Source organism: Neolamprologus brichardi, chromosome 5, assembly GCF_056152115.1.
Source record: "Neolamprologus brichardi isolate AB-2024 chromosome 5, ASM5615211v1, whole genome shotgun sequence".
In the NCBI taxonomy this organism is placed as follows: Eukaryota; Metazoa; Chordata; class Actinopteri; order Cichliformes; family Cichlidae; genus Neolamprologus; species Neolamprologus brichardi.
The window spans coordinates 3,924,666-3,942,545 of record NC_142108.1 but is presented as its reverse complement, the minus strand read 5'-3'; the positions used below and the strand labels follow the sequence as shown (position 1 = coordinate 3,942,545).

Sequence of the window (17,880 nt, the reverse complement as noted above, 5' to 3'; positions counted from 1 at the left end):
CGTCTCTTTTTAGTTATTTTAACAGTGCTTTGAATTTTATTCTCTATAGTAATTTGGAACAGTTTTGCATCATTTTGTTTTCATTTCTCCTTTGTAATGTGTGTGCATCTTTGTCTAAACCACTTTGTATCTTCTTGGTCATTTGGTCTGAATCTGTAGTTGCATTATTATGTAGGTACTTGGCATTTCTTTAAGGTAATTTTTCATCCTTCTATAGTCCCGTTACATCTTTACAATAATTTTTTAATATATAGTTATTGTCATTTGGCATCCCTCTGTAATCATCTGTTATCTCCTTTGTAGTTATTTTGTATCTCATTTTGATGTCTAGTTGCTTTATTTCTCTCGGCAGTCATTTCCCAACTTATAATTGTTTTGCATTTCTTTGGATTAGCTTTGCACCTTAGTGGCCCTCTGTACTTGTTCTGTGTTTTGTAATCATTTGGTTAACTTTCCAACAAAAAACCTTGAGTCTAAGAATAGGCTCTGTGCCTGTCAAGTGCTTGAAGTAATCCTTAAAAAGTACAGAGTTCTTGTGACAACAGATATTTACCTCTGCTTTCTGTTGTAGCTCCTCAGTGGGCGACTCTGTTTCCCTGATAACCACTGCTTTTGTCACCAGCATGTCAGGATGCTGCTGCTTTGCCTCTTGGATAGCCATGGCAAGTGCCTGGGGACATAAAAACCATCAACGCGTGTGTCGCAACCCTCTCGTCCGAACATTGCTTTGCGAGGGTTTCTGTGAACAGTGTCTCTCACCTGATGTTGGTCCACATCATCATCTCCTGTGATTATAATCCTCTTCTCGATCCTGGTCTCTGAGTAGCCTCCTTTCACAGTCTGTTGAATAAAGAAAGAATGAAATTTAATGACACACAAGAAAAAGCAGCAGTGTGTTGTTACTGTAGTCTATTTTATCCATGTCCTCCTTCCAAAAATCTCTCTCCAATACACAGATCCATTCAGTTTATTTAGTGTGAGACTTTTTAACTGTTAAGTGATATGAAACTGGCGTCCTGTAAAACTAAACGTGTCTTTATGCACTAAAAGTCTTGATAACGTGGAAACACACTGAATCATGTTGTCTAACAGTAATTCAGTCCTAATAGAGCTGCAGGGAATAATGATTTGTATTATTAGTATTCATGTAAAGCCTATCAGAGTCGATCACCTTATCAAAATATATTGTTAACATATTAATTACAGTTTCCTGTTATTAATTAAGAAGTTAAGAAAATAAAATATTTGATCTTCCACTCCAATGCATCTATAAGGACGGGTAACACAGACAAAGATGTGATGGCGCTGACCTAATGCTTCGGCCATCAAACTGTAACCATAGGAACTCATGAAGTGTTACCTTGGTAACTTGTGTCGTGGTTGCTGAGGTAACGTTCTCAGCAGTGATGGTCAGCGGGGACACAACAGACTCTCTCCCCTGGGTGCTGGCTTTTACCTGCAGCACAGTCATTAGAGAGCAGTTATACACAAATAGACGGAGCCAACGGCAAAAACATCCTCGGACACAACGTGTACCCTCTGTCAGCCTTGGGGGGTCTCGGCCTCCTGGGATCTAAATCAAAGATCTGAAATCTGTTAACTGTTATCAGAGTGTCTGTGCACCACATGCCCTGGTCAACAAAACTCTCTTTATCAGCTGTTGGTTATAATACAAGCCACTGACAATGCTGATGTGTGCAGCAACAATTTGCTTTCTCTGCGTTATTAAAAAAAAAACTTCACTAACAGCTGTTCTTGTAATGATTTCCCATAGAAGTACATTCTTTGTAGCTTTGCGCCTAATAAACCAGCGAGTCTCATCATAGTGGACTGTGCATAACAACAAAAATCAGCTCCACTGTCTTGAATGACAGTTGGCAACGGCAGTCCTTGTTCTGCTCTGCAACGCCGCTGCACCTGCTGCAGGTACTCCAGCAATTAGATTTCCAGAGCAGAACTTAAAGTTGCTAGCTGTAGCTACAGCGGTAAGAAAGCACGAGATGGGATGTGTCAGTGGTAACTGATTAGCAACAACCGAACTTTCAAAATAAGAGCCAGAAAATTCATCAAATGATCACATTTTTCACGCCAATGAACAAAAACATTGCACAATATACTTGCATGGCTTGTAAAGACAAGGGGACGATGAACACAACTGTTAGTTCTATTAATGAACTCTAATGTTTTTAGCCAGCTACGGGTATTTCAGTGTCATGTGGTATTTCAGTCAGTTTCTGTCTCAGCTGGACGATGACCAGACACTGAGTACACACAGCCAGGATGGTGTTAACAAACCAGGGGAGTGGAGGGCACCCCGATTTGAAATATATCTGTATGTGTCACGTACTGTCTGTCTCTCTTCATTTACACCTACTATAGAACTTAGCCATCTTTGAAATGTCTGATTAAACAATTTAGCATAAAGCTTAAACGTAATAATCATAACGTTCGTTTCATGCTGATTGGTCATACAGCCTTGAGTAGTTGTTTTAGTACTTGGTCACATATTTAATACATCAAGCAAAACTCTAAGTGTCATGGTCCTGGGTTGGTGACCCAGCGCTTTAAGTTTATTATCATTTTTCTAGTTTATTCTGATTTTGTATGTGTTCTTAGGGTTTGAGTTGTGTGTTCCTATCATCCCTACCTGTGCCTCCCCTCTGTGTTCTGTTCGTGTCCCCAGTTGGTTGTGTAAAACAGTCTGTGAGTTTCCTGTTTTACTTTGTAGGTTTGTGTCTCGTTATGTCCATTAGTTCCAGCTGTGTCCCCGCCTGTCTGCCATTTTCTAATTACCTGGTGTGTGTATTTATACTGCGTGCTCCTCGTCGCGTCATCTGTGTTCATTCTCTGTGTTACCCTGCATACTCCGCATTCCTCTGTGAATCCCCTGCGTGCTCTCCCTGCTGTCCTCCCTTCGTGTTCAGGTTTGCTACTCTTTGGTTTAGTTTCTCCCAGTTTAGTTCATCCGTAGTTCTGTTTTGCCATCCCCACTTTATATTTGGTATTCTTAATAAATCACCCTCACATCTGAATAAGTGCTGCATTTGAGTCCTCCTTCCACACATCACACGGCTGCTGCCCCAGTTGTGACACTAAGTCCAGCATTTTCAGGACTTTGACTTGGACAGAAATATAATGAGCATCAAGATAAAACAGCTATCACTGCTGGTAGAACGTAAATGTTGGAATCAACAGACTATGTTACAAAAAAACACGTGAAGATATCTGAATGTGGTCCTGCAAACAGCTGCCTCGTGCAACATTATTCATTTCAACAGTCGTTCAGCAGGATATGAAAGTTCCACGCAAGAAGAGAGGAAATCAGTGGACAAATCGCTAGGGTTTCTCACTGTGGACACACACACACACACTGTCCCTTTGCTCCTCATCAAAGATACTTACAGGAGAGCCATTTTCTTTGACGGCAGCGGGAGCCTCCTGTGGGCTGACGACTCCATAGTTCTGAAAAAGAGGAAATGGCTCTTATTAACAGTCTTTAATGAGCTTTTTAAATACAATCTGTGCTCGCACAAAGAAGCATTAGTGCATATTTAAAATAGAATAGTGTGGTTTTGTTCTCTGCTAATTGTAGTGGATTTACCATTGCACTTTGAGTTTGATTTTACTTCCTTTTTCATAGAGTTTACATTTCAATTTTTCACATTTACATTTTGAACATGAAATTCAGATTTTTCTGATTATCAGTTTGATGTCTCGCATGGGTGCAACTTATTTTGGTTGTTTTTAATCACATCGTGAGTCTTTTCAAAAAAGTCATGTAAAACACATTCGTACAAAGGTCTGGAGTACTCATGCTGCAAAGACATCTTAATGAAGCATACAGGATACTTCATTAAGATGTTGTGTTGAAACCCTACTGCCAGTCGAACAACAAAAACAGACAAAGTCTTGGCTAAAATGTATCTTTTTAGTATATAATAGAGCAGTTGTGGGCGACTCCAGGCCTCGAGTCAGGTTTTAGATCTCACCCTGGGTCAACACACCTAAATCACATGATTAGTTCATTACGAGGCCTCTGGAGAACCTCAAGATATGTTGATGAGGTCTTTAGCCATTTAAATCAGCTGTGTTGGTACAAGGACACATCTAAAACCTGCAGGACACCGGCCCTCGAGGCCTGGAGTCGCCCACCCCTGTTATAGAGACAACATATATATGATGAAATGAGGCCGTTCACACAGCGAACATTCTGACACACTACAGCAGGAACATAATGGTCATATTCAAAAACCTGAATTAAGGCTGCTCCTCAGTTAATGACAATGCCAGGGCTGGACCTCCACAACAGACATGTTGGCATGTCAAACAGGACAAGCGGCTATAAACAACATAATGAGCATTGTCACTGAGCTGCTTCATGGTGTCACTGCTGTTTGGACAATTTATTCTAATTAGTTTCACCTGTTTTTCCTGTCGAGTCAGACCTGCTGTTAATGCTGCCTTACTGTCTTTATTTATTTAAGTCATTAGATACAGTGAAAGCGATCTAAAGCACATCACACGTGTCTGCTGGTGAAGTTCTGCTGTTTATCTCTGTGACGCACTACACTGACTCGTTAAAAAGTCTCACTTTAAAGAAAGTGATGAGGACTGATTTACTGCTTCATTAAATCCAAGTCAACATGTTTTACCTTTAACCAACAGTGTTTGTGCTGACAGCATCCATGTCATCATGGATATATACAAGGTAATATATAGAAATAAGAACACCAACCCCTGTACACCCCTGTACTCAAAGAGCACATATGGATACAGTAAAGATAATAAAAAAATAGATTTAAGTACAGCAGTGTGCTCAGAAACAAGTATTGCTTTGGCATTTTAGCAAGAATAACTATTTTGTGCAGGACTTTTGTATAAAAGGTGAAGTTTTTCACTCTTCTATGCAAAATCAGATATTTGAGGGATTTTATTAAATGTATTAAATGTACAACGGTTCAATGGGACTTCAAAGTGAGCTTTTCACGAGCCTTCATTCCTCATTCGAGAGCATCTCTTGGTAGAATTGCTAGTGTGTTCAAGATTATTGTCTCACTGAAAGGTCTCGTTCCTTTTTAAGGTCAGCTCAGGTAAATTACAACGCCTTCCAGCAGACATGAATCAGCTGGCAGCTAAATGCTAGCTGCCCAGTCCTTGATGTCACCAAAGTGACGATATTTTCCATCACCATATTTGGATGGCATGAGAAGCAAGTGGTTAAATAAAAACCGAAATTTGATTCATTTATCTAGCAGATTGTTCAAAAAGAACAGCAAACACATTTTTCCTGGGAGCCTCCCAGTTGCGTCGAATAATTCTTTGTGCCGCAGAAAGTGCTAGAAACATTCCTCAGAGATTTACATGACAGCATCATCCAGTAGCTGCATGTCCTTGACTACTTCCTGTTCCACCACATCGCAAAGGTGTTCCATGGGATTGAGATCATGTGACTGTGGAGGGCATTTGAGTACAACAGACTCATGATGAAGTCATGTTGGTGTGCAGGGTGCACTATCCTGCTGGAAGCAGCCATCAGAAGATGTGGACATGGCCAGCAAAAATACTCCGGTAGCCATCACACCACCAGCAGCAACTATTCATACCAGGCAGGTTGTATCCATGCTTTCGTGTGGTTTACACTCAATTATGATCCTACCATGCAAATGTTGCAGACCAGCAACACTCTTTTAGTGTCCAGTTTCACTGAGCCTTTGGAAAATGTAGTTTCCTGTTCTTAGCCGATTAGAGTGGCACTTGGTGTGATCTTCTGCTGCTGTAGCCCTTCTTCTTCAAGGTTTGATGTGTTGTGCATTCAGAGACGCTCTTCTGCATACCTTGCTTTGAAGGATTTTGTGTAGAGAACTGCCGTTTATTGGATAGTTACTCTCTTTTGGACCTTTCCCTGTAAACCCAAAGGATGGTGGTGCAGGAAAATCTAAGCAGATCAATAGTTTCTCAAATACTCAACAACCATGCCACATTCAGAGGCACTTCAATTACTAGACAGTCAAGATGCTAACCTTGTCATATTTGTAGTTGCCGCTACGTGATTGGCTGATTATTTTTCTTATTATGCATCAGCAAGCAGTGGAAGAGGTGTACCTATTAAAGTGTGAGTGTATATACACCCTGTTTGTAACAGCAGACTCATAAACCAAGAGTTTACTCAGAAAACAGTCTCCTCTTTGGTGTAATTTACTGGAATGGAAGTATAACCCACCAGCAGTAGGTTTTTTTTACGCTTAAATAATTCATTTATATATATTTTAAATCTTTTTATATCCCTAATGAGACTCATGGGCACCCACAATTAACCGATCTCTCTAGATTTTGTCACTATGGCACTTCAGTAGCAGAGAGAACGTCAGATTAGATAAGCTTAGTCACATCAAGGTTTAATAATTGGTACTAAACTGGAATGTGAGATTTACTTTTTGATGGTGTCCTAACTATAGCTTTATATCCAACGTTTTGCATTTGACTGATTTGTTTTTATTCCTTTAAAATGTGAAAAATGACAAGTTTGTATTTGTGTGTCACTCATTTCCATTATTGTTCTGCTTTAAAGAGGCTGCTGGTGTATTTTCATGACTATATGTGATTAATTGTTTGCGAAAGCAAGATAAATTGTCCTACAGTGTGCTGTCGGTGCTTTGCAGAGAGCTGGAACGGAGCAGCCTTTGTGCTTTTGTTTAGACCCCAAGCTCAACAGACAAAGCACGTCTCCCTCTGCTGGCTGTGCAGTGTCACTGCTGACGATCGGTGTCTGCCCAAGAATGACGTCAGTCTGCCTGAGACGCATACATGCACACTCTGTACTGTGGCTTTCTCTGACATCTTTGAAAATGTGACTCAACGCTGATGTGGCACTTCAAAGGCACCCTCTCTACATCATCGCCTGAGTTCATCCACACTATTAGCTGAATGGCTAAAGAGCCCAGCGATGATTACATTTTAATAAGGCTCCTGTGGGACAGCCAGCCGGCACTCAAATCTCTGCCTCCGGAGATGAATGGGATTCGCACCTGCTTTCATCATCCTCATTAATACACTGTCAATACTTTAATCACTTCATAATGATGCTATTATTCCATCCGTATCTGGGGAATATGGCCATCATGTCACTGCAGCTCAAAGAAGACGCTTCTTCCTCTAATCAAGCTCTGTACAAATAAGAAATTCTTAACCGCGAGTCACTTTGATGGCGACTGTTGGAGCTGATCCTCATTTCCTCTTTCTGCCAGTCCCGTAGCCCTAATTCTTTAGCACTCACCTATAAGTATTTAAAGTGCTCATCATATTCAACTCAACATTTCCTACAGAAGTTAAAAAAAAGTAAATACTTTGTCAATTTGGGAAAACAGATCTTCATCTTGTTGATGAGTTAGAGGAATAGATAGCAAGCCAAGCTCAGTCTAGAGCTTTCAGGCACATCCAAAGCCCAGTATCTAACATGTTGTAAGTTAAAGCTGTGCAAATAAATACGTGTAAAGCCAACAGCACCTTCCATGCTGACTGGCATGGAGGTTCTTGTAAAAAAAAAAAACCCTAAAACTGTACATTTTGAAGCAAAGATTTTTACACTTTAGAGGTGCAGGTCGGTGGATTATGCTGTTTTGTACACAGTCAGGACTAACCATGAGCTAACAGTCTATTGGCTGTGGCTTTGGTGTTGTTTTAGGCCAAAGTCACACTGGTATAGTGACTGGCTGGCGAACACCCATCAATCACAGGGCGCTAGAAATAAGTAAACAGTTGCTGAAATTCACTGTTTAATCGACTTCTGAAGCCCAGTCACATACACCTAGTGGCTCTCAGTGAACCCCAGTAACTTTTATAAAATGAACACCATGTTGTATTAAATAAGGCTTGAAACATTAAACTTACAGGTAGGTTTTCCTGTATACTTACACACACACACAGCATTTTAACACCCATAGAAAATTACCAGTCCAAGTTCTTACTAAGAGGTATAAGAAGTTTAATGCTATTGGGTGCAGTTTGCTGAACTCAAAAAGATAATCTGGTCCACAAAGAGCGCACAATAATCAAGAATACAAATTTTGATCAAATTGTTTGATCATGTTTCGGTTTTTTAGAATTATTCATGGCACCTCATGCAGACTATAGTGCTGTTGTTTCTACTGCTTTTGCGTTCGGTTTACCTGTGGAGAGACATTAACGACGTTGGCGTGAGCTTCCGATCCATTTGTGTGCGTCTCCGTCTTGCTGTCGGCTCTTTTCAGCTTGTGGGCCACGCTCACCGCGTTGGGGTCTTTCTTTGCCACGGGAGGCTGCATCAAACACAAACAGGACAATACAGTCAAAGAGCAGCAAGTGATTTGCTCACAGCAAGTCGCCTGAAGACTTCAGACCCATTCTCGTAAGCAGCATATTAAACAAAAGAAAGCAACCGAGCGATGTTAACTTACAGGAACAAACTGTGAAATGTATTTTTATTAGTCTGGATGACAACGTGCAAGAGGTGCAATAACTTCAAAGAAACACCAACAAAAATAAAATGGGTGAATTACAATTAATACATAAAAATGAGTAGAACAAAAACTGAACACAATAAGGAATCAACAAAATTGAAGGAACACATCATGGTCCAAAAATAAATAAAAAATACAGCAGGGGGCTACTGAAGTCCAGCCAGGCAGGGTGAAGCCAGTGGGTGATGATGGCGATGAATACGTATAAATGCATTCATCTGTCTACCTCATGATGCATTCCCTCCTCAGGAAGCCTCTCCTCTATGGGAGACTTGTCCCGGGAGCCCATTAGACGGGCAGAGTAGAACCTGGAGGTCTCCTCAAAGTCCTCCCGGCCCACCTCTGGCTGTCGCTCCCTCTCTCCCAGTTCAGGCACACCCTTAGAAAAGTCCTCGAGGCCCGAGTGGAGGTCAGTGATGACAGTGAAGTCGACCTCGGCCTCCAGGCTGGACGTGGAGCTGACCGTCATGCTGGAACACTTGCGTTCGATGCCCAGGTGGGTTTCCTTCATGCATGCCACGGTGTCTCGTTCCTGCTCCTCCTCCGAGGCTATGCTCGGCTGAGGCCTCCTCTCCCCAAACTCCTTCTGGTGCAGGTACAGACACAGGATCAAAACTCTGGCATCGCACAGCTACAGTGTTTTGAATGGAGATGGCAAGAAATGGGAATCATCGATGTTATGGAAGCAACTTGCTACTCAAGCTAGCCATTATCCATTAGTTTGCAAAGTCCTGTTGAAGACTCTGAGAGGAAATTTTTTTTTGCCATTGCATCCTTGACGTTTTGACAGTGAATGTGATGAGGGCTGGACCTAACTCCAAAAAAACCAACCCGGCTTCAGACATAGTGGTGCGCATATTCCATCTAGCTACAACTACCTAGCTACCTAATAAACTAGCTACAATAAACAGCTAGCTTACTAACAATAGCAATGCAACAGCTAGTCTTCTGCTAATATAAACACACGACTTTTCTTGTATCCAAAGCTCTGACAGTCCACTTACAGACTCACTCTCGTTTTGGTAAAAGTAGCAACTTGCTACTCAAGCTAGCCATTATCCATTAGTTTGCAAAGTCCTGTTGAAGACCCTGAGAGGAAATTTTTTTTTTGCCATTGCATCCTTGACGTTTTGACAGTGAATGTGATGAGGGCTGGACCTAACTCCAAAACAACCAAACCGGCTTCAGACATAGTGGTGTGCATATTCCATCTAGCTACAACTACCTAGCTACCTAATAAACTAGCTACAATAAACAGCTAGCTTACTAACAATAGCAATGCAACAGCTAGTCTTCTGCTAATATAAACACACGACTTTTCTTGTATCCAAAGCTCTGACAGTCCACTTACAGACTCACTCTCGTTTTGGTAAAAGTAGCAACTTGCTACTCAAGCTAGCCATTATCCATTAGTTTGCAAAGTCCTGTTGAAGACCCTGAGAGGAAATTTTTTTTTTGCCATTGCATCCTTGACGTTTTGACAATGAATGTGATGAGGGCTGGATCTAACTCCAAAAAAACCAAACCGGCTTCAGACATAGTGGTGTGCATATTCCATCTAGCTACAACTACCTAGCTACCTAATAAACTAGCTACAATAAACAGCTAGCTTACTAACAATAGCAATGCAACAGCTAGTCTTCTGCTAATATAAACACACGACTTTTCTTGTATCCAAAGCTCTGACAGTCCACTTACAGACTCACTCTCGTTTTGGTAAACGTAGCAACTTGAACGTCACATACATTGATAACAGGTAGTAAAAGCTACAGTCAGGTATGAGACATGCATCAAGGGAGGAAAAGAGAAAAATGGACAGAGACATATGAAGGGTGGGTTCAAATACAAATGAATAACCTTGAAGTCAGCAAATGGCTCTTCATATATAGCAGGAGTAGAGACAGGCTCCTGCAGAGGGAAGCAGAGGAAAGAGCAGAGAGAGGATCTCAGGGTTAGCACAAGCTGGAGTGGAGTGTGGACCGACTGACACAGCAGTGATTGACTGGGGTCTGAAGATATGAGCCCAGTGGGGTTCTGTGCACAAAATATTGCAGCGTAAACCTAAACTGGGATCCTGAAGGGTCCAAATGTAAATACAAAACACAAACACACTAGTAAGTTTGTGCTATTAACTCAAACCCAAGTTTAGGTGAGAAATTCAGCCAGACCCAATTCAAGCCCGCTGGTTCTGACCAGTCAGATCCAGTCAGGTTCAGAATGGATACCAGCACAAATTTCAAGGACTGCTCTACAGTGACAAAAGCAAACAGCAGTAGAAGTTTAGAGGACAGAAAAGCAACCACGATATCTACAGCCATTTGTTGTAGTTAGCAGAGGCAGGGCAAGAAAATCATGCATTTTGTATAACGAGCAGGTTTCTGGTAGTAAGAGCAGCCACTCATCCACTAACTGAGAAAGTGTTGCAATGGTTCACCGTGAATTTGAACACAAATACAGTCAAATGATGTTGTTACATTTCTGATTAAAAAAATTTAAGAAAAAAGGTGCCGTGATGCATTTCAAAACCTGTCAAAATGACTGGGAGAGTGGGTCCACGTGTTTGGAGGAGCACCGTAATATTTTCCCAGGCCCCCCTCTCCCACTTCAATCAGATCTTAATGTGATTGTCACTCGCCAGTGAGGTCTGTTCGCACACTGAGAGCTACGCAACACCTCTCTCCTCATGCCTGTTTAATCCAATATATGCAAGAACTTGACTCAGATGAAAAGGTGGGGAATGATGAAAGCTGTCATGTCTATTCACTCCAAATTCCTTTCATTCCGGTGCCAAACACGTGCAAGCTCCCAATGATACCAACAGTGAAATGAAAGCAGCAAATCTGACTGTGTCAGGCACTGAGCTGTGGTGTCTGTCTGCTTGCTGCCTGCTGGGCTTTCACAGTTGGAGGAACTGGTGTGTTTAGAACACCGCTGGGCTTTCAATCCAGGTGAGGGTAAATGGAAATAATGCAACGCATGATTTCTGATTTATTACCACCCATGCGACGGATCCAGCGACAGTTTGTAAATTCTGAGTAGTTTTTTTTTTTAAGGGTTATCAGTTTGATGTGCTTCCTCAATCTTTTGCGCACAAACCAATTCTATACTCCATTTATCTCTAATTTTGGAAGATATTAGCTCTCTAACAAAGTAATGGATGACAGTACACCCCCACCCTCTCCTTTCACAAATGAGTGATTTAATTTCTAACGTTCCAATGCAATAAATCGCTTATTTTGTATTTCCAGCTTGGAAATGACATGGAGATGAGGATAAATCATCGGAGCGGCGATAATATGTGAGTCTGCCGCCCTCTGACAGAGAACAATGTGAGCTGGGAGGAAATTTCAGGTTCAGCAGCTGAAAAAGATGAACCAAAACACCGAAACATGACTCTTTTTTTTTTGCGTGTGTGTGTGTTTAAACTTTCACAGCCAGTGTTGAGCTGTACAGATTTGCCAGACAGTGTGGTGCATGTCAAAAGGCAATGGGAGGGGGGGATAAACTGGACTGCCTTATGGGAAAATGTCCACACTTTTTGACTGCCACAAGACAGAGCAGAGGTACGGCTCCGCCTGCTCTTCATGCAGGCACGAACAAGGCAAGATGGATGAGTGTTTCAAGTCATTGAAAACGGAGAAAAAAGAATAATGGCGTGCTCATGCTGAAGTCTGTCTGAAGCTCATGCTTTGTTTCCAATGACTGAATAGCAGATGCCAAGAGGAGTTACCGAGTGTCTCTTTTTGGCCGTGTCCAGGCTCGGCTCCCTGCTGGCGTTTCTGCTGTTCCGGAGTATTAGCACGGACTCTCTCGCCTTCTGTGTTTTCACCGGCGGCGCTGGAGGGGCCATTTTGGGAAGCCCTGAAACCTTTGAGCTGAACGACTGGCTCTCCGCGAACACTCTACCACACTGAAAGCTGTCGTCTGGATGCTCGATTTTAGCAACGCCCTCCAGATCTGACGCGAACGCTGGATGAAAGTTGGAACCGTCGGTCCAGCTGAGGTCTGAGGATCCCTCCGGAGAGCCAACCGACCACCGGTATTCTCTTCTGATCCCCCGTCTTGGATCGTCCTGTCCCGTACGGTCCTTTTCGTCCTTGGACGTGACGCTCTTCGAACGCTCCGGCTTGAGAGGAACAATCCTGGTTATTTCCGACTGGTAGCTGCTGCCTGACAGTCGGTGGAGAGACGTCCTCTGACCTCTGTCGCCCAAGAAACCCTCAACATCCTCTCCTCCAGAGCTACTGACTTTTCGTTCATGTGTTCTGACCTGTCGTAGTTTAACCTCTGCTAACTCTTTGTTGTCAATGAAGCCTTTCCCTCGCATCTTCAGCACACACTCTCCTTTAGACCCTGAGAATGAGCTCTCATGCTCTATTTTTCCAGGTCCATTCACTGAGCCTAAATCGACATCTGCTGTCCCAACAAGGCTCACCTTTTTCTTTACCTGCTCTGCTCCTTGGGTGGAGACCTCCCTGCTTTCTCCAACTAATTTACCCTCTTGTTTGCCGTCTTTATAGACCCTGATCAGCTGATCCTTTTCTAAACCCTGATCATCTTTCATCGTTGCCACTGGAGGCGACTCGCAATGATTTCCTCTCTTCGCTGCTGTTTCTGAGTTGTTGTCTGAGTCCGAGCCCTCGTCTTCGTCTTCGGTGGAATCGCTTCCTCCTTTCCTGTAGACGAGCTCTGTGGGCATTCCCAGGTTTAAGCTCTGGGGTCTCCTCTTTTTTCTCGGTTTAGAAGCCGTGCGCTCCTTCATGTGCCGCAAGCCCGGGGCTGCATCGCTGTTCGCCTCAGGGTCTGAGGCTCGAGCTGGTTTGCTTTGAGATTCGTCTTGAAACGAGTCGGCATTCTCAGATAATTGGATCACAAAACGCCGAGGCTCAGAGCATACATCTGCCTCTCTGGACGATTTTGTTGATGGAAACTCATCAATATGGCTTTTCATTTCTTTTCTGTCATACCCTGCTACCTCCTTATGCATCATCTTGCTAACGTCTATCTCTTTTTCCAGACCCTTTTTCTCCCATGAGGAATCAGGTGTGAGAGATTTGTTCTTTTCTTCTGCCTTCCAGTCATGGTCTTGTTGATAAGGTTCTTGTTTTTCAATCAATACCCACTCCTCAGAGCCCTACATGTTGGTATAGATTAAACACAGTTAGACAAGCACAGCTACTGCAAACAATCAAATCTAGACAAGGACTTCAATCCAACAAAAGGGCCCAAAATGTACATATTGAAGTTCTAGTGAACATTGGTATTACCTATTCAATATGCATTTCTTTAAAACGGTAAACAAATCACCACCCGAGCACCATGGGCAGACCTTTGTGCTGAATCGGGTCAGCCGGTCTTGACATTTATTTAACCCAAAAACAGTCATTGAAATTGCGCTGAGTTTAATTTGATTTAGTCTAAATTTAGTCCAAAATGGATCTCCCATTGGGATCACATGTAACCCTGATGGACTCACATCAGACACTGCAAAAACTTGTTGGAAAGATGTAAAGTAATAACAATAATATTCATTTAAAAAGACAAACTTATCAGATGTTGCAACAAATTGTCTTTCAGGCTGTTGAAAAGCCTCATCTTTTGATATACTCCCACTAAATCTACAAAACATCACATTTATGAGCTGAACAAACTAGTTTAGTCGTTTTTTTATGTTTAACAACTAATTCTGGGCAAATGTAGACTTTTTTCAAAGGAGAAAAAAAATGGCTGACTGAAGGACTTTGGAGGAATTTAACATAAACAAGGTCGTTTTTAGAAGTGTGGCAATAATTAAAAAAATAACTTTATGAAACACAAAACTCTAGTGAGTGTAGCATAAAAAACCCACACCATAGCTTGGATACAATAGCTTCTAAAGGCTCAGAGCCTTTGCTAAGTCTAAGTCAGACTAGGATAGTTGAATAGGGCAAACAAAGTATCCTCACTGCTTTATATTGCCAGTGAGTCATTACAGACTCTAACAACTCACCATGATAGCATTAGTACTCCACAAAATAAAAGCCCTTCTTTCCTTTTTGAGTGCCACTAGTCGGAGCAGGTGTTGCTGATTGTTACCAGGGCAACATCAGTAAGGGGCAACATCGAGTCCGACGGGGTTGTTTTTTGTGGCTGTAAATGACTCGGCCTTTATTTTTCTGAAACAGTCAAACTTACAATAGACTAACTGTGAGTAAAATGAAGACACGTCTAACTCTACAGACCAGTCTAATGTTTCTTTGTGGACTGCTCCTCAGTCCTGCTCTGTGTTTTAGGGCACAATGTTTAGGCGCTATTACAGTCCAGACAGTATAAAGGACAGATGTAGCAACCGTGATGTCGGTTGGCAAAGTCCAGTTAGGAAGAATGGGGCAGAGCTGACTGAGAAACCGCACGCTCGTTGCCTGTTGACTTGGGATTGACAGCTCGTTATGCAATGAGCATGCAGTCTCATACTACAGGTACTTTTTTATTTCTAAAGGACCGCAAGTCTTTCTGCAGCTACAACTATCATAATCCAGCAGCCTTCAGATAGAATCCAGCTTTAAGGTGTTCCTGCTTTGGCTTTATGCATATCAATTGTAACAGACATTATTATTGAAAACTACTTTTTTCGTCATATGTCATAGCAAAGTCATCTTTTCAGCAAGTTTTTGCTGGGTGGGGAAAGACAGCAGTACATAATAGGAATTGCACTGCACCATGCCAATGCTACAAACAGTAAACTGCTTAGCGAAAGAGAAAGAGTGAGAGATGTGCAACCTCGGGTGAAGTCACCAGAGTCTTCTGGACGAAACCCTCAACAGACAGGCTGTTAACAGGTTCCTTTCCCATTGCCCGGCCCACCGACTGACCGAGACGAGGCAGAACGGAGGGTTTAAAAGAGAGAAGGAAGAACAGCCATTAGAGCAATTCTGTGAGACACAACTTCAAGCAAAAGGCAGAAAGAATCAGTGTTAACAGGACACAAGTGAGTTGTTCTAGCAGAAACTTTTTAATGAACTTCAAACTAAAATCATGCAGCTCCATGTACCTGACAGCCACCAAATCCACAAAAGCAAATCTGGAGGCATTTGCAATGCAAAAAGATTTTTTTTTTATTCTGCAACAACATCAAAGAGCTGAGTTTCACTAAATCTCTTGGAAACAGTAAAGAGAAGCAAGACTTTCCCAGCTTTCAAATGTCACTCAAACAGAAACAACCCCGACCTCTGGAATGAAGCACACAGCAGATTACATTTTCTGCCACAGACAACATTTGACATTCTGTGGCTATAATCTGATTGTGGCCGACAGCAGATGAGAGATTGTCTGAAGGCAACTTGGGCACCAGCAAACACTATCCTATCTGAAGAGGCCAATCTCATCTTTAAAAGCCCTATTACCACAATACCATCAAAGCTTGAGAGATTTTGTGATCTAGCATAAAGAAAACGATCTAACTGTTAGGCAATCAGGGGAGGAAAAAATGACTGATGATTAGTTCTCGAGTGCCTCGCATTGTGAAAATCTCAAAAACATCTCGGATCTAATCTCATCAAGATGTTTCCTTGTGTGCTACTTGTCAATCATTTTCAAGCACCTCTGAGATATTTAGAGAATTATCCTGGTATTCCAGAGAAAAGGTAGAAAGCAATTCATTACACGGCCGTCCTAAAATAAACAGGGGATTTGTATGATGGTTTCCGACTGCCATAATATTGGAGACGCCTGTTTGAAATGCCTGCAGGGAAAACAAAATCTATCTTCAACAATCACGCTCAATCACTATGTTTTTTTAAGTCATATGACCGTGCAGTATCTCTTTAGGCTAATGAAGCAGTTAAAAACCTGCATAACAAGCCCGAGAGCGAGAAGTGGAAAGAGGACACTGGCACACGGGAATATCGATGGCCTTTAATGGAATGTCAAGTTTTAGAGGTCGCTAGATTTGAGATATTGACCATAATGGACCTGAAAGCCCTCCACAGCTCCCCTACCCTCATCCCCCACTCACAGCCTTCTTCTCTGGTGTGCCGGTTGGGGAGGTCGCTGACAGACGCTTCTCGCGGTTCATCAGCTTGCTGTTGGGCTCCCTCAAGGCTCTCTTTAGCTCATTGATGCTGGCCTGGTGCTTCAGCAAGACGTCCTGCGACTTATCCAGAAACTAGAGAAGAGCAGAAGATAGCAGTCCATCAGTCTGTCGTGAACACCTGAGACTTGTATGGCATGTATGAAAACGTTGTGAGGTAATGCTTCATGTACACAGGAGAGGAGGCCACGCGAACTGCTCGCATTTATGCCAGTTAGAGATCACGCTAACATTTTGGTCCTTTGTGCTGGTGTTCACTGACATTTAAGATGCTTATTGAAGCTACAGCATGGCTTCAATAAGTTACGACAGAATTAGCTTTCAAAACACGAATGAGCACAACAATCAAGGCACGCACTGCAAAGAGGATGCAAGACAAAATGAATATGAATAATCAATTAATGCCGTTCGCTAATCAAAACTCAGAAAGCTCTCTTTTTGGAAGATTGGACAGCAGCTATTACAGGAAACAAAACCCATATTCCTTCACCTGCACAAACAGTATTCTGCAGTTCACCTGAAGAAACGGCTGTTCAGAGCAGCAACTTATACCGTTTCTAGTGCAGCTTTTTAGTTCCACTAACAGTATAACAGGTAAATATTTATCTGAGAAATGCCCCCTACAGATATAACTGCACCAATCATAACATTATAAACTGTGACAGGTGAAGTGGATAACAGTGATTATCTTTTAATCCTGTCACCTGTTAATGGGTGGGATATTTTAGGGAGCAAATTAGCATTTTATCCTCAAAGTTGGTGCTTTAGAAGCAAGAAAAACAGGCAAAGGTCAGGATCTGAGCGAGTTTGATGACGTTTAAACTGTGATGGATACACCACTGCGTGAGAGGATGTCCAAAAGCAGCTATAGTAGGCTGTTCCTGGCCTACAGAGCTCAGTATCTATCAAAAGTGATGGTGAAACAACAAAGGCGATGGGCGGCTAAGGCTCATCGATGCACGTGGGGTCAAAGGTTGTCAACAGACGAGCTACTATAGCTCACACTGCTGAAAACGTCCATGCTGGTTCTGATAGGTGTCAGAATACAGCAGCATTTTACAATATGATGTGTTGTTGACGTTTTCAGTGGATGTTACTGCGCTTAAAGTAGAGCTTTGAATGAAGGACTTGTAATACAACCTAAAAATGGAGAACTTGTACCAGCACGTTCACCTAAGCCGAGCATCTGAGTGCTTTTCCCAGAGAAGAATGCACCGATGATGCATTACAGGCACTTAAGGACGGGGAGAAGCTCACGTCTATCTCTGAAAGCAGCGCCAGAGATTTGTTGCTGGATGTTTCAAATGCCTTTTAAAA

The 17,880-nt window shown here is 42.3% G+C and overlaps 1 protein-coding gene across 2 annotated transcripts in view; it reads right to left on the bottom strand.

Moving 5' to 3' along the window:
• The window catches only part of LOC102787828 (band 4.1-like protein 1), a 100,107-nt gene that overhangs the window by 5,125 nt on the left and 77,102 nt on the right, over positions 1-17,880 (bottom strand). Inside the window, exons 15-24 of one of the 2 annotated variants that reach the window (XM_087840510.1) lie at positions 16,489-16,638; positions 15,255-15,341; positions 12,226-13,629; positions 10,353-10,403; positions 8,722-9,081; positions 8,166-8,294; positions 3,403-3,462; positions 1,361-1,456; positions 760-840; positions 554-670 (exon numbers count right to left, since the gene is read on the bottom strand). In XM_087840510.1, the coding sequence (XP_087696636.1) occupies positions 554-670; positions 760-840; positions 1,361-1,456; positions 3,403-3,462; positions 8,166-8,294; positions 8,722-9,081; positions 10,353-10,403; positions 12,226-13,629; positions 15,255-15,341; positions 16,489-16,638 (2,535 nt within the window). The remainder of the gene's footprint in view (positions 1-553; positions 671-759; positions 841-1,360; positions 1,457-3,402; positions 3,463-8,165; positions 8,295-8,721; positions 9,082-10,352; positions 10,404-12,225; positions 13,630-15,254; positions 15,342-16,488; positions 16,639-17,880) is intronic. The other variant, XM_087840511.1, reaches the window with a different exon arrangement.